This window comes from Phalangium opilio, unplaced genomic scaffold, assembly GCF_054372755.1.
Source record: "Phalangium opilio isolate 3A_F unplaced genomic scaffold, DU_Popi_V2 ptg000217l_1, whole genome shotgun sequence".
NCBI classification, from domain to species: domain Eukaryota; kingdom Metazoa; phylum Arthropoda; class Arachnida; order Opiliones; family Phalangiidae; genus Phalangium; species Phalangium opilio.
Genome location: NW_028324218.1, coordinates 1,735,808 through 1,761,825, shown reverse-complemented (window position 1 = coordinate 1,761,825; position 26,018 = coordinate 1,735,808). Strand labels below are relative to the sequence as shown.

General features: G+C 33.2%; 1 protein-coding gene across 2 annotated transcripts in view; it reads left to right on the top strand.

Annotated features, from left to right (window-relative positions):
* The window catches only part of nmo (serine/threonine-protein kinase nemo), a 36,837-nt gene extending 11,744 nt beyond the window's left edge, over positions 1-25,093 (top strand). Inside the window, exons 2-8 of one of the 2 annotated variants that reach the window (XM_089857663.1) lie at positions 7,195-7,324; positions 8,654-8,709; positions 13,798-13,904; positions 14,494-14,978; positions 15,746-15,944; positions 16,156-16,252; positions 18,987-25,093. In XM_089857663.1, the coding sequence (XP_089713789.1) occupies positions 7,195-7,324; positions 8,654-8,709; positions 13,798-13,904; positions 14,494-14,978; positions 15,746-15,944; positions 16,156-16,252; positions 18,987-19,041 (1,129 nt within the window). In that variant the 3' untranslated portion in view covers positions 19,042-25,093. The remainder of the gene's footprint in view (positions 1-7,194; positions 7,325-8,653; positions 8,710-13,797; positions 13,905-14,493; positions 14,979-15,745; positions 15,945-16,155; positions 16,253-18,986) is intronic. The other variant, XM_089857665.1, reaches the window with a different exon arrangement.
* The last annotated feature ends 925 nt before the right edge of the window (positions 25,094-26,018 follow it).

Here is a 26,018-nt window from a genome sequence, read left to right as displayed (position 1 = left end):
GAGATAGATATATACCTAGCTAGAAATGATCCAAATTGTAGTTTGATAAAATATAAAAAACAAGGGCGTATAGGCTTAGTGTTATTCCGTTGTAAAAGAGATCAATATTCGTATAGAGACATGGACACGGCATCCTACGTTACATTTCCTGGTAGTTATCTATTGTAGAGGCTATACAAGTGTCAATACTTGTTATTTTTTAGGAAGGGTTAGGATCGACGGACCGTATTAAACCTGCCTAATTCTTTTCCAAAGAAATTATTATTATTACTTTGTTATTAAAGGCGTTCATTTTTCTACTTTTATTACTATATTTTTATATATAAAGCGTTAACAATATAGTTTTTATTATTATTTATAATAAAGTTATTGTTGGCTATTATTGAAGTGTTTTCAAATGGTTTGAATTAATAATGAGCAAGTTATAGTTAATCTCTATTAAGAATTATCTCATTTAAATTAGTATATTATCGTAAAGAAAAAATTATGGGGAAGGGAGGTTTTGTCCGTCTGTAAATAACGCTTCTAGTTCTGTTATTTGAAGAAAGATGGCGTTAATTTTATTAATATCTAAGTATTTTTATCTAAAATTCAAAAATTATAAATTTGTAGAATATTTCTTGTAAGAATTATATCGTCTGTATTGTTATATTATCTTAAACAGCGTAGGTAATGTTTTGTCCGTCTGTAAATAACGTCTCTATTAGTTCTGTTAGTTGCAGAAAGATGTCGTTGATTTTAAAAGTATTAAGTATTTTTCTATCTAAAATTCAAGAATAATAAATTTATAAAATATCGCCATTAAAAGTTACCTTTTATTGATAAAAGTAAGAAGGGTGGATAAGGTTTTGTCCGTCTGTAAGTAACGCCCCTGTTAGTTGCGGAAAGATGGCGGTATTTAAAAAAAATACGAAAGTAAGGGTTGTAACTTTGATGGTAATAAATTACCTGTTATTTAGTAGTTTAATTACTGGTTTTTGCAGTAAGGTAAAAGGAAAAAAAATGCGTGGGAAATTACATGAATTTATGTTCACGATTGTATAAATGCAAAACCATCCATCCACCCACCTGCTGAAGAAGTATTTCACGGTATGTTATAATAGGGGCCCATTTTATGAAGAAAGCACAGAATAGAATTATTTTTCTTTTTAATATTATTTAGTAACATGTTAATGTTAAGTACGACATGGTCAAGTGATGAAATTGTTTCAATTTCTAATTAAACCAATTTTATTGTCTGTAATTTTTGCAGGTCCGTTGTTCCTAAACATTTTGGGAAACCACTTAATTAATAAGTTAATCAAAACATTAAATAAAAAGTAATAAAAATGCCCTCATGTATGTTTCGGTCTAGACATCTAGACAATAGTCTCGAGTCTAGACTTAAGCGCAAAAATTCTTATATTTATTACTGACCAGCAAGCAGACTTTGGTTTGGGAATTAATAGTTAAATCAAGAATACATACAGCTACTAGGAATCATTGCGTACCCATCCATTTTCATTAGGCCGGATTTTGTGGGAGGAGTTTGTTGACAAATTTTACCTGGCGAATTTATAATATATCTCTCTGCCTGTTGCACCTTGTGCCTTGCGCACCTAATGAACCGTCTTCACTACCAACCAATGAAAATATCACAGTTAGAAAGACGCCATCAGACTTATGAGGAGTGACGGGGTGGGGGTAGTAAGTTCTCAAGGCCTGGCTAAACAAAACCCGAATTCATAGAAAATTTAAAAACATGGGGGATATTTTGCGTACACAATTATTACAAGTAGCTGTATGAATTCCTGGTCCCAACTATAGAAATAAAAAATTTTGACAACGTATTTATGTTCATTTTTATTTATTTATTATTAAACTAGTATAATCCAACCCCGTTAAATTTCCATCTAGTTAAACTTATCTTTTAAATAAAGAAATACTATCAACTTTTCTTTTAGTTAAAAGTTTAATAACCTAATATACTTTAAAAAACGGATTTTTGTGGCTAGTTTGAAAGTACTTGGGATTTTTCTTATCGTGTTTTGGTAATCTCAACACGCGTCTGCGTCTAGAAACGAACGAACGAACGAACCACCACCGTAAGATATATTTTTTATTGTTCAAATCATCTTAAATTGGTATTGTTATTCCTGACGCTTTAAAAGTCAGAAAAGATTGAAATCGTATTTAAAAGATTCCGTGTGTTTAAATTTTGGAAGAAAAAATATATGAAAATCTTGGTGAGGTCGAAAACCTCAAGTTGTAATCTTATTTTTACCTACCATGGTTTGTTGTAACCATAAGTATTTTGTATCCTTGTGTAGAGGACAATTAGGGCTATCGTATTTTCAATGGATTTTCATGGAATTAATCTTATATGGTAGTGTTATGTTGTCTTGAAGTTGTTGCGTAATTACTCGGGCCCTAATTGTTGTAACCCCAAGTATTTAGTACGGTTGTGTAGAGGACAATTAGGGCTATAACATACTCAAAGGATTTCCATGTATCTCTGATAGAACCATAGTTAAAATTATTTATTTACACAATGGATCTTTTAATTAAAACCTTAATTACTCGAACCCTAATTGCCGTAGCCCTAAGTAACTAGGTTCGTTGTGTAGATAACAATTAGGGCTATCATACTTTCAAGGGATTTTCCTGGAAATTTCCTTGAATTGAAGTTATAACGTTTCAAAGTTAGTACACGATTATTGTAGAAATAACCGTTCAAAAAACCACCCATATCGTATACATAGAAAATATCCATTATTCAAAAACCGGATGAATCTTAATTTTACCAAAGATGCTTGTATATTTCCATAAAAAGCCCCTCAAAACCAACCACGACTCGAATCTTATCTTTGGTTAATATTATGGCAAAGATAAGAGATAAAAATAATATATATATTAAAAAAAGAACCATTTCCGTTGTAGGCGAGGTAGGGGGTTCAGAGTCGGGCCTAATTTAGACAGCTGCAAATATTTAGAACAAATTGTGTGTTGCAACAAACACACTCAATTTTATCCAAAAATAAGTACAAATGAAGAGTTGAATTGTCGGAATATCAGGAAATTTTTTAAAAGTCCTGGAAAATTGTAATAATTTTAAAGGTTTATTGGATTTCATATTGCGTTTAGAACTAATTATATATTTAAAAGATAATTTTAAAACATAAACTAAGTTAATTGAGGTGTATTATTTAAATGTATAGAAATTCGACAAAACATACCATGTTTGGTCTCTTGTAATTTTGAGGGTGTTGTTTTCTAGATACGATTTAAATCGTTGGCGATAATTACTTAAGCTAATTATAATTATACACCAGTTGACAACAAAAAATTGTTATTGTTTTGAAATTAATTTGGACTTAACTTAACGTGGGATATTATTTAAAAAAAGGGTTTGGTTTTTATTGTTTTTAGTTAATTTAACAACAAACCACCACACCTAAATTAAAGACCTTTTTATAACCTAAATATTTAAATTTTTATAATTAATAATTTCAGGGTTTTCTAATCTTACAGTAGCCTTAATACAGATACAGATACAGGTCAGGAAAATTTTAAACTTAAAAAAATAAATCGGGAAATTTTAAATATTAAAATTTTTAAATTTTGCTGGAAATTAAATAAATTATTTATTTAATTTAATTTAGTACAATTTTGTGGTTCGTTGGTTAAACGCCCCCAACCCAATGTTAGTTCAATAAATAAAACGAACGTAACCCTGAATCTAGTATTCTAAACCCTTCAATGCTTTCGTTATTAGAAAATTTATATATATTGTAGTTTTATCTGTATATAGAGAGGTCAACACACTACGTATGTAAATGGAATTAGGTCCGAACAATATAACGTTACCTTATGTACAACACGCTACTAATCGCTTTCGGCGTTAAAAACCCTTTTTTCTCTTCTCTTTAATTTTATCCTAACCAAGGCTTAGCGTCAGAACCGTTATTAAGTCTAGTAGGCAGCGTCTACACAGACTACAGAAACACACCAGAGGCCCTTGAACTTGAGATTCAAATTTTTCGATCGTTAAAAAACAACCCCTTTCACTCTGCTTTTTAGCAAACAGTCACCCCGTTCTGCCGTCTGCTTGCGTGCTTGCTTGCTTGTTTCAAGGGATACTGACTGCCATTTTTAACGTCTATAGAGTAATGGCACCTCAGTGCACGTTATGTTCTATGAGAAGTTAACATGTAGTGCCACTACTCTAGGTTCATAATAATGTTCAGTTAGTGTATTTAATTTAAATCAAAACAGTTTAGTACGACTTTATTATTTATTTTTCTCAGAAAATGATATGACGATTCTTCGCTTTAATAATATGAAATGTACATCTGGAAATCCATAATGGGCGGGGCGTTTAAGATTAAGATTACGTCATCTGAGTCTATGTATCTAATTCTGATTCAGGCGACGATTTCCAGGAATTTTATTCTGCATTATTTTAGCTTGTGTCATTCTTTATATTCGTAATGCTTAAATAACGTGCTCTAATCTAACCTATCCCATAATTCCAAGTGTAACGAATACCCAGAATGCATTAGGAACATGATTATTTGCATATTCGACTTAGATATATATTTCTGTCTGTCTGTTAAACTAAACAAATTCGTGTTTTTCAGACTGCTTAAAACTATATTATATAATCCCATGACGTCATATGGTTTAATCCTTCAGTGTAGTCGCAACTCGCAAGTACTCTGCGTTTTAGTACGCGCCATCTGTCGAGTGGTTTTAGAAATATCAAAAAACGTGGTGGCTCCGGCTATATCTCTCCACTGAACTTGTGAAGCACCAGCTAGATCCTTAGTATTTTGTATTGATTTTAAGTTTAGGCTTAGCTAGTTCTGACTTGGGGAGAGGTCCTGATGTGTACTGTACAACTGCACTGCACCATCCATGGGTAGGAGAGAGGGATCTCCGGGAACCCCCTGTACATTATATACCAGCCATCCTGTTGCTCGGAGATATATCATTTATTGAAAGCTTGTAAATTGAAGTCACAATTATAAAATGTTTGGTTAAATGTTTTCTCCGTGCTGGTTGGATTGAATTTTAATTTTGGAAAGTTCAGTTGGGGTCAGGGTTAGGTTCAAAGTACGTGGGTGTCTGTTATGTGAAGGGTTTTGAAAGTAGGTCTAAAATGTTAACGAAAGGTCAAGGGATTTTAAAATTAGGTCTAAAATGTCAAGGTGTTTTGAAATTAGGTCTAATATGTCAACGAAAGTTCAAGGGGTTTTGAAATGTCAACAAAAGGTCAAGGGGCATTGAAATTCGGTCTAAAATGTCAATGAAAACTTGTAGCGTTTTTGAAATTAGGTCCAAAAGATCTTTAACTTCAAGATATAGGTTTTCTAGTGTTGGCATTTTTTTTGTGTGTGTGTAGAGTTTTTCCTTCGTCAATTTTAGGTGTCTGGTCATTCCCCTTACGTTGTACTATGGCTTCCTGTATCCGCCTACATTGTCAGGTTAAGTTGTCATCGCAGTTGTTGTAATTTGATATGTTATAAGCAACTCCCCCCTTGTCCGTATCACGCTTCATGCCCCATTGGTTATACAAAATGACAACTCGATTTTTTAGAGATATATATTATATATACGTCCTTTCTTTAAGCTTCGTTTGGCGCCCCTCAACCCAGCCAGTCAGTTGGGGGCGTTATTTTAGCCTTTTCAATCCTGAGGGGTTAATCTATTAATGTTAGGAAATGTTTGATTTGTTATTAGGCTATATTTATTGGTACCATGTTGGTAATTTCGATTTCAAAGTGTCATAATTGTGTTTGGATTGCTAAGACCTTTAATTTGAGTACTTACAACATACCCTTTAATTACGTTTTGTTCTCGTTGCTTTACCAGATGGCGCCCAAAGAGTTATATCCAACATAAACCCGGGGTATTATGGGTAAATTGGGGTGGAAAAGGACCTGCACGTGTTAGCTCTACAATATACTCTTTAATTTGGTTTAGTTATCGTTGCAATAACCAGATGGCGCCTAAAGCGTTATGCCTAAGCTAAAATATAGGGGAATTATGGGTAAGTTTAACGGTCATACGTGGGAAACGCCCTCTTGTGTTACCTCTATCCATAGAATATTATTGCTACTCCAATATAAACTCAAAATTAAGAAAAAATTGAATAAAAAACGCTAACCTCGAATTCAAATTTAATTTTAATGAATTGTAGAGGTACTTTCCGTATTAATTATTCATTTAAAACTAAAACGTCTTTTTTCAACACCCAAGAAACCTTTTTGCAAATTACACCCAAATATAAATACTACTACTCACCAGTCACCACGTGTTTGATAAAAATGATCTCATTGTATAATAAACTAGTTTGACAGGCCTTGGTTGGTTTCTTGGTTTATGTTGATGGCACGGAAGTGGAAGAGAACGTGGTTTGTTTCTTTCTTTTTGGGAGTATATCCTATCATAGTCATAAAGAAAATTACCATTAAAAGGTTAATTACTTAAATAAAAACCAGTATTATGATCCCATCGGAACAGCTAGCTTGAAGCGAGTTTTTTATTCAGTTCTCTTTAGCTTTATTCATTTTCAAAAACTGAACTAGTTCACATTTAAATTTGTTAAGCCTATTTTTCAACTTTTATGGATTTGGATTTCAAGTTTTAAGCCTATTTTGTTGTTAGTGAACTTTTATTTTAATAATGTAGTTTGATAAACGCCCTTTTAATCTAGACTACGCCAATTTTTATTTTGCTGACTAACTAAGCCTAACGTCAAAGAACTTTGATTTATCTATGTTTTAATAAATTGCGTATGTCGTGTTTTGGTCTAATCAATCATTTAAAACACGGGGCGCTGTTGTGGTTATTATTTAGTTAATTAATTAATATTGTGATCGGTTTATTTTATATTAATAGTTTCGTGAGAAAATATTCCGTTGTAATCTTGAACCTAAAAACATAAATAGTTTGAAATTTAGGCTTAACGAATTTTCACGCGCCAATTTTTATTTTAATAAGTTTGAAATTTAGGCTTAGCGAATTTTCCCGCTAAAAATTCACGCGCTCTTATTTAAGCCTAATATGAAAGAATTTTCAAATTTAGGCTTAACGAAATTTAAATAAATCATTCCCTTAATGTTTACTAATTAAGAAATAATGTGTTGCCGGAGTTTTCAATTATATTTTAATTAATTATGGATGTTTATTTCTGTTTTTCTTTGCTTACAGGTCTGTCACAGATCCAAGAGACGGTAAAAGGGTAGCTCTAAAGAAAATGCCAAACGTCTTCCAAAATCTGGTCTCAAGTAAACGGGTATACAGAGAGATTAAGATGCTCTGCTTCTTTAGACATGAAAATGTAAGTGCATAATAAATTATCTTTTAATTGAGTAACAGCATCGTGTTTTATCTCAACATACACTCTAAACCATTAACTGCCATTTCCGTTTTAAAATATTTTATTTTTTTCTTATAAAATTATTTCTTTATAATAAATTATATAATTTTAATCTTAATTATAATTAATCTTTAAATATTATTCGTGTAATGGAGGGAGAGATGAAAGAAAATGACCATCGACCTCAATTTCTTTACTGTTGAATCAAGAAGTGATATCTAATTTATTAGGGAGAAGGTTTAATTCGCGCCACATTTATAGCTCTTTATCTCCAGTCCAAACGTAGACTTGTCCGGAGTTAATCCCCGCCACCTCTAAATTACAACCAGCATCTCATTGGTTCTTGAAAACTCGTGCACGTCAGCGCGACGCGAATGAGAAAAAATTACAGTCATATTTTCCGACTGAGGAGAGGAGGCGAAAAAGCCCGGCGCCTCCTCCTTTTACGTCCCCCCCCCTTGTATTTTGAAAGGGGGACTGCAGGACTATGGCGCGCGAATACTTAGGCATCTTACATCTTCTCCCTAATAAACTAGATATCACTTCTTGGTTGAATTATAGACAAGGAGGGGAATTGTGTTCCGGATTTGATTATTTTCTTTTTAAGTTGTTTTGTTCTTTCTATTGTGGGTGGGTTGAATTAAGAGGGCATTATGTCGGCCATATTGGGTGTAATTGTTCCCAAATAAATTCAGATAAATTCCGCCCGCCTTCGGTTTCTTTTTAAATTCAAATTAGTCTTTGGGCGGATAAGCTTTAGATTATATTAAAAGACGAAAAATAAAACGTCGTTTACTCCTTAAATATACATTAAGGAATACATATAGCTACTAGGAATTATTACGTAGCCATTTTATTTTTTCACTCGGACACTATTTTACTAGTAACATAAGTTCATAAGATATGTTCCTACCATAAGTTTGTTTAATTAATCTCTGGTAACTTAGAAACTTAGATTCGAGGAGGTAAAGCGAGGGAGGCCTGGTGAGTGAGTGAGGCGCTGCTGTCAAATTTGGGCTTAGTAATGCAGATTAAATAAATAGGACTTAGATGGAATAGGTCCTAGCTGCAAAATTAATTAACCACCACCGAGTGTACTTAGGACTACAATTGACTCGCTCCCCTCGTACTCCTTGAGTCGAACTAGTTATCTCGAGCTGCTGTAAGTCTCTCAGTAGCATTACGAATCGTATAGGTATAGTGCAAATCATACTTATGGAGCGAACATAATCTTATAAGCTTATGCTAGTAATAAATAAATAAATGTTTAAATAATGTTTTGTTCAACAGGTTCTGTCCGCATTGGATATCCTACAACCGCCACACGTTGATTTCTTTCAAGAAATGTATCCTTTTTTATATTTAAATTAGGCTTAAGTGGTTTTTGCACTTAGTTAACAGCTAATTACGCAAATCTCTTCTTTTCTTTTCTTAATTTTAAAGACAGACTTCTGTCTCCCAAATATGTCACAAACGAGACAAAGATGTATAGCCCTATTCTTGTATTTTTGGAACCATTCCCGAATATTTTGAAAACATTTTTTTTTAAGGAAAGCTTTTAGTTTCAGACTAGAGATCGGTTTGGTGTCTTGAACTTTGGAAAAGTGGTTTTATTTTTGGGTTTATTTAAAATATGAGGCCACAAAAGTTTCGGAAATACCAGCATCACCACCACAAAGTAACCAATTTGATTGATTTGATAAAGGATATACACTCAAAAGATAAACTAACCAACCAAGGCTTAGGAAAATACGTTTTATTTTTAACGTAACGGACAAATTACCCTATGGTATTGAATATCAGATGGTTTTTTTTTATACTTTTTTTCTTATTAAACTATATCTTGATGTAACCAACGAAAAATGGTATCATATTTCGGATAAACTCCCTCCTCTCTCTCTCTCTCTTCTGTGGGCTATTTTCAAAAGCATTTAGGCTCAAGTTTTAGTTTTAATTAAAAACCCATGTCACGATTTGCGATGATATTATAAAATATTAAGGAGGCCCCATTTGCCTTAGTTTATAAAAAAATATAAGAAAACTCAAATTTTGTTTGTTTATAATTATTTTAAGTTATATTATTAACAGCTGGACACCTTAGCTATCGTAAATTAGTGTAAAAACCAGTCAAATGACCTAAAGTTACCGTTAAGGCTTAGCATCTGTTGCTATGCCCATAACCAAACCAAGGCCTAAGGCGGTATTTGAAAAATAGGCCTATCTTTTATTATAGTCTACTAAGGTTTTTTTTTTTTACACGAGGGTTCGGTTCGGTTTGAGCACCCCCTAGTTCACCCTTGGACCCCTCGGAAAGTTTTCTAGGGGAGTCTTATTGGCGCCATCCTCAAAAGCATACTACTTTTTTAGCCATATCGTAGTATACGATAGGCTCTTAGTTTGACCCGAGCTGTCGTAGTAGTAGTAGTAGTAGTAGTAGTAGTAGTAGTAGTGGCCGGGGTTGTCGCTTCGTTATCGTCAGATTTTAGCTTAAAAGGAACGTTATATTACCACAACCCACCCATAGGGGTTACTGGGCTCGGTTAGAGATTTAATTTTAATTAAAATTTTTTCAGGTCAGACCCGGGTTTCGAACCCGGGCCGCTGGTGTAGAAGACAAACACTCTACCCACTCAACCATAGAGACTTGATAGAAACCTCGAGTTTTTTATTATTTATTCTTATCTCTAAAATGTCGGGGTGATGTGGGGTGGGGTACCTCTTAATCTGTGGGGTCGGAAACTTTTGAATTTTTATCTGTGGGGTCGGATACTTATGAATTTGTATGTTTGGGGTTTTTATATATATATTTTTACCTCTCCGTGTGACGTAGTCCAGGAGAGGTTCTGTAACGGCCGTGTCTGTGTGTCTGTCTGTCTGTCTGTGTGTCTGTCTGTCTGTCTGTCCGTTGTTACACCCACGTGACCGCGTTCGCAGTTTGCGTATCGGAGCAAACGTGTTCGCCATTTCCGAACTGCTTTCACAGTCACGGAAATGGCTCCTCTACTTGAGTTCTCACACCACCATCTTCTGGTCTTTGTCCATCCCACACGGCCACCAGTCTGTACATACTGGCTTCTAATCACCACCATCTTCTGGTCTATGTCCATCCCACACGGACACCAGTCTGTACATACTGGCTTCTAATCACCACCATCTTCTGGTCTTCGTCCATTCGACTTGGACAGCAGTCTGTACATACTGGCTTCCAATCACCACCATCTTCTGTTCTTTGTCAATCCCACATTGACACCAGTCTGCACTTACACTGGCTTCTAACACCACCATCCACTGGTCTTCCGTCTATTCCACATTGACACCAATCTGTATCATTGGCTTCTACTCCATTATCATCGTTTGGTTTTAGGATATACGCGGCGATCAGCTAGGGTTACGAGAAACGTCTAGCCTCCCTAAGGTGGGATCGCCACCAAAGGTTTTCGCAATTGCGCTTTTTCCTTACTATTATAATGGAAACGAATCGTATATATACCCCAAAATTTGAATAAAGCGGGCAAGAGGGGTACCCTTCACTTTAAACGTCAATATTAGCAAAGTTTGAGATGATAATAGGTATAACTTTATTTTAAACGATTTAACTATTATTAATGTTAATTATTGAAGATTAAAATAATTAAAAATAATTATATTTATTTAAATATTAAAGATAAACCTCTCGTGCAAAGAGAGAGATTATCATTGCCTCCTATATCTACCAAGGCCCGTGCATGCGATATATTTCCTTCATTGCCTCCTATATCTATGAAGGCCCGTGCATTGTGATATATTTCATTCATTGCCTCCTATATCTATCAAGGCGCGTGCATTGTGATATATTTCATTCATTGCCTCCTATATCTATCAAGGCCCGTGCATTGCGATATATTTTTCAAAACAACAACAAAAATGGGAAGCTCCTCTCAGAAACATAATAATTTCTTTTCTCTGTATATGAAATGAAAATATGGATAATATTGCGCTCCTTCTTTAATGGTATGAATCCTTGCCTGTCTATTAATATTTTACGTAGGAGTAATACGTTTTTAGCGAAGTCTAGAGAGGATAAACATAAGCGATATTGTTTCGGAAAAAAAATACTGCTTCCACTAATGGGTTTATACTCCTTGTTACTGTTGTATAAAGTAATCATGATAAAAGCTTAAAAAATTACGAGAGGACAGACCTTTTTATCCTCTTGTTTTATTCTTAATAAGAATATAAAACATTTATTTTGTATCAAAAAATATTTTTTGGTGCTAAGATTGCTTTAAAAAATCCAAACGGTTAGGCATTGGTAAAAAAGACAAATGATATTTTTCAAATCTAATGAGATAACACCCACCTAGTTGAAAATTGCCCTTTTTTATCCGCGGGAGCCATTCTTAATGAGAATTTCGATGCTAGTAGGTTGTCAATTAAACTACCGGTATATTATTGTTGTTGGAAATTGGACATTAAGTCAAATTTAGTGGTTGTATAGGGCCAGCAGGTTTTTGCCGCTTCTTTTTGTGAGTATTTGATTTTTGTATGTAAAATGGAGGAAGATAATGTTGAGAGTAAGGATGAAATGAGGAAGCGCAAAGCGCGGGAAAGGATGAGGGCAAAAAGGTCGACGTTTTCATTGGATACTTAAGTTTATATAATCTTCTCGACACGGAGAGGTAATATTTTGGTTTTCCCAACTTGTTTATGTATGTGCTAATTAAATAGATAACGATTTTCCCCGTTTCCTACCTCGCTCCTCATGTGTTTCGTTTCGTTCGGTAGCTATCGTCATCTATGTTATGTTTGACTGGAACGTTTTGGCGGTTAATTCAAATGTGGGTTTAGATAGAGCTAACATAGTGTTAAATGGGCGTTATGCGTCTGATCATTTTAGCATTGCTAAAGGTAATTCGAGGGGATAATCACTAAAATGCGTAATCACTATAACTAAACTTTCTCTTTCAAAAGTTTCTGGGCATAAGTCCTTGTCAGAAATTTATAAGATGCGATAAGTGTGCATCGGCATAAGTCTGTTGTAAACTCATCGAGGGGATTATCACTAAAAACTATCTGTTCTTCGATTCGCCGGAATATTAGAATTACAGCATAAGTAAATTTATACGGTTATAATTTAATCACTGTTTAGAGTAGGGAATCGAGGGGCTATTCACTCTGATTTTATGCACGGTAAATCATTTTAGCATTGAAAAAGATAGCGCTATTCACTCATTAGGGTAAGGTATAGAGGGGTTATCCACTCGTTAGGGTAGGGTATAGAGGGGCTATTCACTCGTACGATATGGCTACTATTACGAGCCCTTGGGCCGTCTTGTTTTGTATTATTATTATTATTCCACGACCGAGGCTTAGCTGGGGCTGGCTCTCGCTTGCAGGTCAAATTTTACAATCCCCATTTTTTTCTTGCACACCTGCCCAGGTGAATTCTATGAATTCTACCGTCCGTTTCTTCTGCCCCTACTTACCTGAAAGGTAAAGAATATAATGAAAAAGCTTATATTGAATTGGGTTTCAATGATTTCATTGAAAATTTTTTTCCCAATATTTTTTATTTATTTTTTTTTTTTTTTTAAATTTGGGGAAAAACTTATGTCCCGTCCCGTTTTAAAAAGTTGCGTTTCGCGCGCTGTTTTTATTGGTTGATAGATTCGCGCGCTTATATTAATGGCGGGGTTGTGACCTGTCGCTTTTAACCCTAATATTCAAAAAGGGTTGATTATCGTTAGACTTTCCTTCTTTACTTAATGAGTTATAATTAAAACTCAAATTATCAGTAATTTTAACTTTAAATTTACATTAATTTAAGTAATAATCACTTCCTGATTAAGCATTAATCCCAATTTTTATTGCATTTTAAAACAAATTTTAATGCTTTTCATGTTTGCTAGTTAGGCTTAACGATTTAATTGGAAAGGAGGCGGATAGTATTTAACGTCGGCAACTTAATTAGTATAATTAACTAATGTAATTGAGGATATTATTTTAATAGAAACAAGTTATAATTCTAAATAATTTTGATAAAGGGGTAGTTGTGTATACTAGGTATTGTTACTTTGATTTCATATTAACTTCCATGGATATGATATGAGGATTATTTCAAAGAGTACGTTTGCCCCTTTTTATAACGAAACTAGAACTAGGTCATTACGTAATCCTTTTATTCTTAAAGAAGCCCTATGAAACGCGGCGGTTTTTATGTTATGTATGTAGTTAAGGAGGAAATAAGAGAGATCGTAAACGTGTTTTTATAACGATAATACCGAAAAAAATACCAAATTTAGAATATAATGTTTGGGTACCGGTACAATCATTTTTAACCCTTTTTTTTAATATTTTATTTATTATTTCCCTCTTGTGATGCGTTGCGTGTGTACCGACTTTGACAAAAAAAAAAACATTAAAATTAAAGATTTCCTTCATTATTGACAATTCAGATATGTAATAACGGAATTAATGCAAAGTGATTTGCATAAAATTATAGTGTCGCCTCAACCCCTTACTTCCGACCATGTTAAAGTATTTCTATATCAAATTCTCAGAGGTAAGATATACAATTTATTTATTTTTTCCCCCCAAATGACGTGTCAATTATAATTAGGCCTAACCAGGCAGGGATAGAATTAATTTTAGAAGTAGGAATGGAGAACGGAACGGTTAGTATTTACTTCAGTTATTCCGACTCATAGACCACCCAGTATAGATATGCCCCTCCCTCCAACCAACACGTAACGAAAAGTTTAAATTATCTTATTGGCTGCTCACTTAAACCCTACGTTTTGATGACGTTGCTGACGGGGACGGCGGCGAAAAATACGTCATTCCTTTTTACCTCTGTCGCTATGACCCATCCGCCTCTTCTTTCAAACCCCCCCCCCCCCCGTCCCATGAAAGGGGGTCCGGGACTTTTTGACGCGCGTGCCCGGATATTACTCTGTTCTCCATTCCTACTTCTAAAATTAAATCTATCCCTGGTTATATTATTTAATTAAGTTCCTCTGAATTTTCAAAGTAAAAAAAAAATACCTTGGGTTGTCAAAATTATCCTAGGCTACGGAATTTGTGATAGTACCACGTGAAACTTAACGTTTTGTATTTCTTTTCTTTCTTTTCTTCACTTTTGGCCTATTTAGGTCTAAAATATCTGCACTCGGCGCGGATACTACATCGTGATATTAAACCGGGCAACTTATTGGTCAATAGTAATTGCGTGTTAAAGATCTGCGATTTTGGTCTGGCGCGAGTCGAAGAGCCGGACGAAGCCAAACACATGACGCAAGAGGTGGTGACCCAATACTACAGGGCGCCCGAACTCCTAATGGGCACCCAACATTACACCTCGACTGTCGATATCTGGTCTGTCGGTTGTATCTTCGCCGAACTCTTGGGTCGACGCATTCTCTTCCAAGCTCAAACGCCCATTCAACAGTTGGAACTGATTACGGACCTCTTGGGCACCCCCCATGTCGAAGAGATGGGTTACGCCTGCGACGGTGCCCGAGCTCATATGTTGAGGCGACCCGCCAAACCTCCTTCCCTAGCCGCCCTCTATACGCTCTCCTCGCAAGCCACTCACGAAGCTGTCCACTTGCTCTGCCAGATGCTCATATTCAATCCCGTAAGTCTGAATTTAATCCATCAATCGGGTCTTTTCCCTATTTAAGGGTTTTGACACGTTGTCCCTAAGAGATTACATTAAGGGTTCAAATTTCACGCGATGGCCTTTGAATAATTAAGGGTTTTCTTAAGTTTCACGCGATGTCCTTTAAGTAATTAAGGCTTTTCTTATGTCTCACGCGATGTCCTTTGAGGTATTAAGGCTTTTCTTATGTCTCACGCGATGTCCTTTGAGGTATTAAGGCTTTTCTTATGTCTCACGCGATGTCCTTTGAGGTATTAAGGCTTTTCTTATGTCTCTCGCGATGTCCTTTGAGGTATTAAGGCTTTTCTTATGTCTCTCGCGATGTCCTTTGAGGTATTAAGGCTTTTCTTATGTCTCTCGCGATGTCCTTTGAGGTATTAAGGCTTTTCTTATGTCTCTCGCGATGTCCTTTGAGGTATTAAGGCTTTTCTTATGTCTCTCGCGATGTCCTTTGAGGTATTAAGGCTTTTCTTATGACTCTCGCGATGTCCTTTGAGGTATTAAGGCTTTTCTTATGACTCTCGCGATGTCCTTTGAGGTATTAAGGCTTTTCTTATGTCTCTCGCGATATCCTTTTGAGGTATTAAGGGTTTTTCTTGAAGTTGAACGCATTGTTCATCGTGTTGTTATGAAATTACCACTTTCTTGCAATGTCCTCAATATGAATTCGAGATTCCTTCGTCGTGTCCAATGAGTTCTACATAAGTGGGTTTTTTTTCTCTTTTTATTTATCTACCGTTCAGGACAAACGAATATCGTGCGCGGACGCATTATCTCACCCCTACCTCGACGAAGGGAGACTCAGGTATCACTCGTGCATGTGCCGTTGTTGTCCGGCCACGCCCACTGGACGCCATTATATCTCAGACTTTGAACCCGTCGCCCCGTTCCATTTTGACGACGCCTTCGAGAAGGATCTTTCCACTGTACAGCAAGTCAAAGGTACGCTCCGGATCCCAGTTGTCCTATAACAAACCTATATTTTTTTGAACCTGTCCTTTATTATCCTATAAGTTCATGAAAGGTCCTATAATATCCTATAGTTTTGACTTAATTTTCTCCTATAAAATCCTATAGTTTTGACTTAATTATTTTTCTCCTTTAAAGTTTCTAATTCACTCGTGTTCTTGTTTTTCTTTCTTTCCATGATTAGAACGTCTTCACAAGTTCATTTTAGAACGGTGTGCCCAAGCAGCTCGTGTGCCACTTTGTATCAACCCTCATTCCGCGGCCTTCAAGAGTTTCGCCAGGTAATTACCCCTTTATCTTTATCTCTTATCTTTTTTTGAATCTTATCTTAGTATTTTTAGTAATTTAGTAATTAACTATTAAGTTAAGTTAGTTTGCCCCGCCAAATTTCTATATAATATATAATATATCATGGTTAGTATATTGTGGTGAAGTAGAAATACAAATACGATGTTTTTTTTTATTTAAATTCCTATCATAAGTTTATAAGTGATATGTTCCATCCATAAGTATGACACTAGGTATACGATTCGTAATGCTACTGAGAGAGTTACAGCTCGAGAATTGAAGTCCTACACTCGGTTTTGCAGGATTTATGTAGTCTGTAATAAGCCTTCACCAGTTACAAACTTATGGTGTGAACATATCTTATAAACTTATGTTGAAATTACATAATTAATTCGCGAGTTGGGGTTTATAATATCTACTTCATCACGTGGTGTCCATACATTTATTAACCCCCTAATTAAGAGAACGTTTTAATGACATCAAAATTATTTTGTTCGTACTGCTATTTAATTTAATTTTAAATTAATTTATTCAAAATTATATTTATTAATTTTCAAAAATTTTAACCAGTGGTAACTAGCGATACTTGTGATGTCATAGATTTCTCTAATGGAGTTTTAACAACGCTTTTTATTGGGTGATAGTTCTTCTTATGTCTAATCCCTTAATTACCCCTTCTAATTAATTAAAAATTGGGTTAACTGCACGTAACTAATTAATATTTTCCTCTTTCGACTTACTTCACTTATCATATTAACGAGATTAAAAAATAAACAACCCTATCTCACTTATCACCAAGAGCTGCAATACTTAGCTAAAATGCCAAGCTAATTTTGCATTTTTTAATTATTTATTTATTTATTGGAATGTGTAAAATTTTTCGGGGACCTTTTTTAATTATTACGTAATCTTAATTAATTAAAACAAATTGAAGCATGTAGGCTTAATTTTATTTAGTTCGTTTTAGATTAATTTTTGGCATGCAATATCTCGTAGTGTTTGGTTTGGTATAATAGCATGTCTTTGGCAATTTATTTTAACGTTGGTACCGGGAATACATACAGCTACTAGGAATCATTGTGAAAAAGTTATTTTCCTCAATGTATCTAGAGCGGATCAAGAAGTGAGATCTAGTTTATTAGGGAGAAGATGCCCAAGTATTCGCGAGCGCCATAGTCCTGCAGTCCCCCATTCAAAATACAAGGGGGGGGGGGGTTGTAAAAGGAGGCGCCGGGCTATTTCGCCTCCTCTCCTCAGGAGACTAATTTTCACCATTCGCGTCGCGGTGACGTGCACGAGTTTTTAAGAAATAATGAGATGCTGCTGGTTGTAATTTAGAGGCGGCGGGGATTAACTCCGGACACGTCTACGTTTGGACTTTAGATAAAGAACTAGAAATGTGACGCGAATTTATACCTTCTCCCTAATAAACTAGATATCACTTCTTAAGCGAATTTTGTCCAAGGGAGGAGCTAACTAGACTAATCATTACGTATGACGAATTTAACCTGGCGAAATTATAATCTATCTCGAGCTATGTTGCGCACGTGCCTAGGGACTCGCCATCAGAATTATGAGGCGCGTGACGGGGGGGATAGTAAGATCTGAAGCCCCTCCCTCCCACAAAACCCGAATTCATAGAAATTATCGTGGGGGACGCAATGATTCCTAGTGGCTGTATTCATTCCTGTTGGAAGTAAACGACTAACAATGGCGTCTGTTATTAAATTAGGGTATTTATAATCGTCATGTGATCAGTGATGTTTAGTTTAATTTTTCCTTAATTCAGACGTCAAGGTAGCGTTCCGGCTCTTCTACTATCTTACCATGAATCTGTTTACTACGGATCTTGCATGACCAACTCTTATCTCTTTCAATAAACATTTTTTAAGTAAATAAGTAAATAAAATATTTTAGCAAGCCAATATTAATATTATAAGCAAGAATGGCAATTTATTTATCGATATATCGGGATAAGTTTATTATTATTATTAAAGTTGTTTTGATTTATTATTTAATTTTTCCCATTCAATAAAATTTGAGATAATCTGCTTTCAATTAAAGGCTAAGGAATTTGATTAAATCATAAGTTTATAAGTGATATGTCCATCCATAAGTATGATTTGCACTACCATCAAAATTTTACATTATTTGTACCAGGGATAGATTTAATTTTAGAAGTAGGAATGGAGAACGGAACGGTTAGTATTTACTTCAGTTATTCCGACTCATAGACCACCAAGTATAGATATGCCCCTCCCTCCAACCAACACGTAACGAAAAGTTTAAATTATCTTATTGGTTGCTCACTTAAACAATACGTTTTGATGACGTTGCTGACGGGGACGGCGAAAAATACGTAATTCCTTTTTTACCTCTGTCGCTATGACCCTCCCGTCTCTTCTTTCATACCCCCCACCCCTTTCCCGTCCCGTGGAAGGGGGTCCGGGACTTTGACGCGCGCACCCAGATATTACTCTGTTCTCCATTCCTACTTCTAAAATTAAATCTGCCCCTGAGAAGATTATCTCAAATTTTGTTTATATAATTATTTTATTCTTAAATATATTACTTTTTGAATTTTTCCGGTTATTTTTTGGTAACAAAACCCCAATTATTTTTATTATTTTGAATTATTATATTTAATTTTTTTTTTTTTCAAATTTTATTATTTTATTTATTTTTTATTGGTAAATATTGATTTTTGGCAAATTGTGGGTATTCCAGCTCTACCGTTGCTCATCCCTCCGAATTGCCCCCTTCACCACATCAATGGGAATAAACAATATTAGGTTTTTTAAAACATCATAATTAACACCAAAATTAATTAAATAAATAAACAAATAACACTTAGGAAGTTTTTTAAAAAATAATTAACGTTCGGAGAAATTTTTTTTTTAATTTTCATATTAATTTTTTTCTCCTAAAAACAATACGTTAAATCACACAAATCTAACTTGAATTTATTACCTCAACGCCAAAAAAACAAACAAACAAATAAATAAACAATAACTGTGATGTGACAATCCCATTTGGATCGACAAAAAACAACTTTTTAAAAAAAATAAATAACAAATTTCAACAGCGATAACTGTCAGCATGTTACATGCCAGAATCAGCCCTGCACTAAACGCGCGTAAAGTTGCTTTGTTGATTTTACTTTAAAATACAAACAAACGGACACAAATAAAATCGTGCGGGGTTTTATTCAAAAAATAACAACAAAAAACAAACAAATGCCAGTGAAAGTCAACAAAGGTAATTTGGGATTTTTATTTGGTCGAAAATTAAGACTCACTATGCAAAGATCGAAGTAACCAATCGTAATTTAAACCCAAATTAATGAAAAAAAATTTCATGAAAAAAAAAACGAAAAAGCCAAGTTTATGTGAAATATTTCGTCGTGAAAAAAAACTTTTGACAATTTTTTTTTTTTTTTTTTTTTTTTTTTTTTCAAATTTTCGTTTATGTCCGGGCTAATTTTTTTTTTGTAATTTATTTTTTAATTTTTAACTTACGGGAATTTTTTTTAATTTAAAAGGGTTTAATTAGGAATAATTTCAGTTCAGCGCATAATTAATTTTAATTTTTCAGTTTAATTAAATTGAAATTTTAATTTTAAAAAACCTACCAAGTGCGCTTGAATTGTCAATTTTTTTTATTGGCTAATTTTTCTCCATTCTAGCCATTTTTTATTTTTAATCACATTATTTGGTTCCTGATTTATTATAATTATTCTTAAATATCCATGAATTTTTTTTTTAATTGAAAACTTAAATATGGTATGATAATTAATTATTTGACCATTGCAGTCCTATTAATTTCGTTTTAAAAGGTCATGTCATTATTTTTTAATTTACTGTATTATAGGATAATTTTTTTTAATCGTGATTAGTTTTTTGGGGACTTTTTAAAAGGTAAGTTTTAAATAATATTGGGGAATTAATTATGCTAATCTACCTTGACGGAAACCTTGAGTAAAAAGGTTTCATTATTCCAAGTAACACTATGCATTTTATTTACATCGTGAAATAGGTACTAATTTAATCAAAAATAATTTAATTAAGCCTATATAATTTCTTTAATTAATCCACTATTAGGGCTTTGATACAAAACTTATTACTTTTATTATTAATTTCCCAATATTTTTTGAAAATTTACGTTTCAAAAAAAGTCTTTGAATTTGTGACAGACAGAAAGACGGACATGGTGGTCACACATACCTGTAAAATAATTAAGTAATTAGTGTTTTAATTAATTAATATTCGGTGAAGGAGCTAGCTAGTACGTCAATTAAATGAAACACAAGCAAATCAATGCATTTTGAAAAAAAATGAGAGAAAGTTCGTATATGCCAAGATAATTAATTTTTTTAGTTAATTATTAATCATTAATGCACCACTTTCCATATAAACTAAACCAACGGCTTCCATTTTAGGTAATTTTTAGGAATAATAATTCACACTCACACACACTTATATGTATATTGAGAACGCATATGTATATAATTTCATTTAAGTTTAATTTTAGTTTTAATTAGAATTAAGATCGTAAGCGAAACAAAAAAACATTTGGGAGCTATTTTTTAGGAATATTTCTAATACATCGTATTCCCGATGCGCCTGCCAAGGCTTAAAACGCATTGTTTTTCTTTTAATTGACAAATTTGCGTTTTAAAATTATTGTGTCGTGTGCTTAAGCGTCTTAAAAATATTGAAACGCTTCAAAGGCCTCTGAAGCAGACGACGCCATAATTTTTACAGCATTTTTTCAGCGTGTTAAGCCTTGGCAAATGCATCGGGAATAACTTTTCTCGTGTAATGTAAATAAGTAAACAAATACAATATACATTATCATTTGGGTAATTAAACAATATTTGAATTTTTTTTTGGTTGGGATAAACATCTGCTACTACAATCATGTGCTTTAATAATAATATGGGTTTAAACTTATTTTTAATTTAGGATTTAATTAATTAGCTTAGCTTTATTTAGAGCTAATTAACATTGATTAAAAAATCGTCTCTCAATTCATTAATTTGAAATCAACGCAGTTTTGTTTTTGAGCTTTAATTTCTTTTAGTTTTTTTTTTTTTTTAACAAACATACAAAAACAATTTTTTAACAAAGTAAATGTGATATGAAAAACAAAAATTAACAAAACATAAAAAAAATGGTGGCATTAAATGGTCGTCGTGAAATAAAAAGAATAGTTTTTGGGATAAAAGTTTCGGCTAAAGCTTGCAAAGCGATATTGTGTTAAATGTCAAAACAAGTTCGGTGTTTTTTTCGTCTCTACAAGTTTTTAAATGGGTATGATATGAACATGAACATATGAACGTGGTTTCTTTTTCTTGTTTTACATTTAATGAACAACTCCCTTGCCCCCCCCCCTCTCCCAAAAAAAACCAATTAAGCTAACGAAAGTCAAGAAATAACAATGCAAGATAGAAAATGAATTTACTTAAAACCAGTGTTAACAATTGAACAATTAGTGTTGTTTGAAGGTACATTAATATCGCCTGAACATTTTCTTCAGGGAATTCAATTGTTTCTTTGAAGAATATCGGTTTTTCTTCAAGAACAATTGAGTTTCTTCGAAGAATATCGCGGTTTTCTTCAAGAACAATTGAGTTTCTTCGAAGAATATCGCGTTTTTCTTCGAAGAACAATTGAGTTTCTTCGAAGAATTTCGGTTTTTCTTCAAGAACAATTGAGTTTCTTCGAAGAATTTCGGTTTTTCTTCAAGAACAATTGAGTTTCTTCGAAGAATATCGCGTTTTTCTTCGAGAACAATTGAGTTTCTTCGAAGAATATCGCGTTTTTCTTCGAGAACAATTGAGTTTCTTCGAAGAATATCGCGTTTTTCTCTTCAAGAACAATTGAGTTTCTTCGAAGAATATCGCGTTTTTCTCTTCAAGAACAATTGAGTTTCTTCGAAGAATATCGCGTTTTTCTTCGAGAACAATTGAGTTTCTTCGAAGAATATCGCGTTTTTCTTCGAGAACAATTGAGTTTCTTCGAAGAATATCACGTTTTTCTTCGAGAACAATTGAGTTTCTTCGAAGAATATCGCGTTTTTCTTCGAGAACAATTGAGTTTCTTCGAAGAATATCGCGTTTTTCTTCGAGAACAATTGAGTTTCTTCGAAGAATATCGCGTTTTTCTTCGAGAACAATCGAGTTTCTTCGAAGAATATCGCGTTTTACTCGAAGAAATTCAATCGTTTCTTTGAAGAATATCGCGTTTTACTCGAAGAAATTCAATCGTTTCTTTGAAGAATATCGCGTTTTCTTCGAAGAAATTCAATTGTTAGACTTCAAACAATTGAGAACTTAATTGTTAATATTGGTTTGCAATTAAAATCGAATACAGACAGTCAAAAGTCAGTCAGGATGCAATTAAATTAAAAAACGATGCTAAACAAACTCAATAGGAAGAATTATATTTGGTCCATATCAGGATTTTTAACTTCTAAAAACGCAAGTTAGTAGAACTAATCGCGTAGAAAAACAATTAACTAAACCCCTTAATTAGTAAACAAATAAATAAATACCTAATTGACAACACAAACATAAAATACATACATAAAACTGATTAACCTGTGTGCCTTGTTAACTCTAAATAAATACCGTAAAGTTTTCAAAACGTAATATTGCACTATATATATTAAAATACATTACAAACTAAAGCTTTTCCATCGGCCCAAAATAACAAATTTTTACCAAAGTTTAAATTAGTTTGATTCAACTACTAACTCTTAAATTAATTAACGCGTTTTCGGGTTAATATTGGTTTCGAAAAATATTTTAAAAATGCTAGGACGACGGTGTAGAAAAGGCCCAACCGAAGCCTTATCAATATCAACCCTAAATACGTTAATATTAACGTAACACAAAATCTTAATTACTTTATAACAGGTGACTAATCATCGTAGTTTAATTATTTAATTAATTGTACTTGTAAATAATTATGGATCGTCACCTAAAAATAATTAAGATTAAGGTAAAAATTAATTAAGAATCAACCGAAAAATTTGGGCTATACAGTAAACAAATTAACATTAACCTTCCCCCTAACGTTTGCAGTAATTAATCCAACGATATAAATGTTCTGTATAATAATAATACGAGTTAAATTAATTGATAAACGCACTGAGATGTTAATGTGATGATAGAGTTAATTACAATTTAATTAATTAAGATAAAAAGAACTTTGTGCCTAAAATATTTGTGGTATATTTCGGAAATTAAAACCAACGTAGCTAGAATTAAAAGTAAGTAACAATTACCAACTTTATAAAATATAACAAACCAGATTTGTGATCAATGAAACTTGTAAAATCTTCCATTTTTTTACACTGCCAATGAATACGGATTTTTTTGTTGACCATTTGACCCCTGTTTGACCCCATTTTTATTTTAAGTTGTAATGAATAGTTATTGTTTAAATTTACGTTTTTCCGAATTACCTCTTAAGCTAATGAGGTCATGGGGTTACTGAAGCGCCGCAATGAGTTGTGAAAGACGTCATAGGGCGGACCACCATAAGTTAATGTTAATGACTTAAATGTCATGATGTTATTAACTATGGCTTGTAGGTATTCAAATTAAAGGTAATTACGAGCTGCATACCAATATATAAGGTAATGACGTCATAAGTGCGGACTAAAGCGCCACCATGAGTTAATGTTAATGACATAAGTGTCATGTGACTCATGATGTTATTAACTATGGCTTGTAGGTATTCAAATTAAAGGTAATTACGAGGTGAATACTAATTTAAATAAATTAAAGTCGATTAACGTAAATTTTAAACAAAATCTGTTTGTTAAACACGAATCCTCCTTGTTAGGTCAATGGTTAATTAATTCATTAATAAACAAAAATTAAATTTTGTTGATCTCACACACACACAACCACTCTTATGATAATTTATGTTAATATTTTTTTGCAATTAATTCCAATTATTGTTTTTATATAATTCCTTAATCACGAAAATTATTTGGTATTTGCTAAAAAAAATACTTTTTTGGTGCATATTTCAACAACCACAGAAATATTTGTGAAAAACCATCAAAAAAAATTTGTGAACAATTTGTGACAACACATTTGTAAATGCTCATTAACTAATTAATTGTCCCTCCCTTTTTAACAACAAAAATTACCAATTTCACTTTTTTTTTATTTGATGTTAATTATACATTAATTAATTTTCATATTAACATTAATTGTCGGATTAGGGTTATTTTTAATTAAGAATTAATTACATTCTGGTCAAATTTCGTAGGCCAAATTAACCGCCGCCCCCACCATCATTAACTTCATTAAAAATCACTAGCTTAAAAATTAAATTAATGCATGTGATTTAAAATTTACATTTAATCCTCCCGATTAAAATTAAAATTTAAACATTAATAATGGTGCTTTGAAGCATAAATCAACTTCTTTTTTTATAAAAGCAAGAAAACAAAAAACAAGTCAATTAATTTTGTTTTAATTGACATTAGCTAATTAATTAGTTCATTAATTTGTCATTATTTTACGCTTTTTACGATACATATATACAATCAGTCAAAATGAGCTATTTTAATCTTTTCTTTTTTTAAAGAAAAATAAGCTAATTGATAACAAACGAACTTTCTTAAATTAATTTTGATTAATTATTTCGTTAATTCCACGTAAAAGTTGGAAGACAAACAAACAAACAGACAAACAAATGGGATATTTTAATAGATAGTTCCCTTAACCAGCCTTTGTAAATTAGTAATCATGTAACCGTGACGTTTTTTACATAAGTTTTCATAAAACATGAAAAAAAAAATATCATAAATTATGTATTGTATTGTATTTTAATTGTTTGAAAAATAATTGTTGTTTATTTTGTTGTAAATAGGCTTCTACGAAAAAAAAAAGGTACGTGGAATTTTTGTAAACAATTAAGTGAAAACATAAGTAATGTAACAACATAAGTCGGAGTTAATCATGTTTTACCAAAATTTCATAGTTATCTATGAACATTTGATGTTGTCATGTTACTTATGATTGGTGTATAATAACATATTATTTTACAGGTGTAGTAGTGGCAGTTGTAAGCCTTTGTACATATTCTTTCTTATCTATGTATAGTTTCCACGGAGTGCCATTAGACTAAAATACGCTTCTTTTTGCATGGCTTTTAATTGAAACCAAGGCCCAATATTGCATCACCTGAACATAAAATCGCGATGAAAACATGCCTGAACATGTAATTCCGATTTATTTTTAGAGTAGTGGCAGCAGTAAGCCTTTGTACGTATTATTATCTACGGAAACTTTGCACGGAATGCTATTAGACTAAAATACTTGTATTTTAGCATGACTAACTGCTTGTAATTGAAACCAAGGCCCGAATATTGCATCACCTGAACATAAAATCGCGATGAAAACCTGCCTGAACATGTAATTCCCATTTATTTTTACAGTAGTGGCAGCAGTAAGCCTTTGTACGTATTATTATCTTTGTAAAGTTTCCACGGAGTTCCATTAGACTAAAATACGCTTCTTTTTGCATGGCTTGTAATTGAAACCAAGGCCCAATATTGCATCACCTGAACATAAAATCGCGATGAAAACGTGCATGAACATGAAATTCCGATTTATTTTTACAGTAGTGGCAGCAGTAAGCCTTTGTACGTATTATTATCTAGGGAAACTTTGCACAGAGTACCATTAGATTAAAATACGCTTCTTTTTGCATGACTAACTGCTTGTAATTTCAA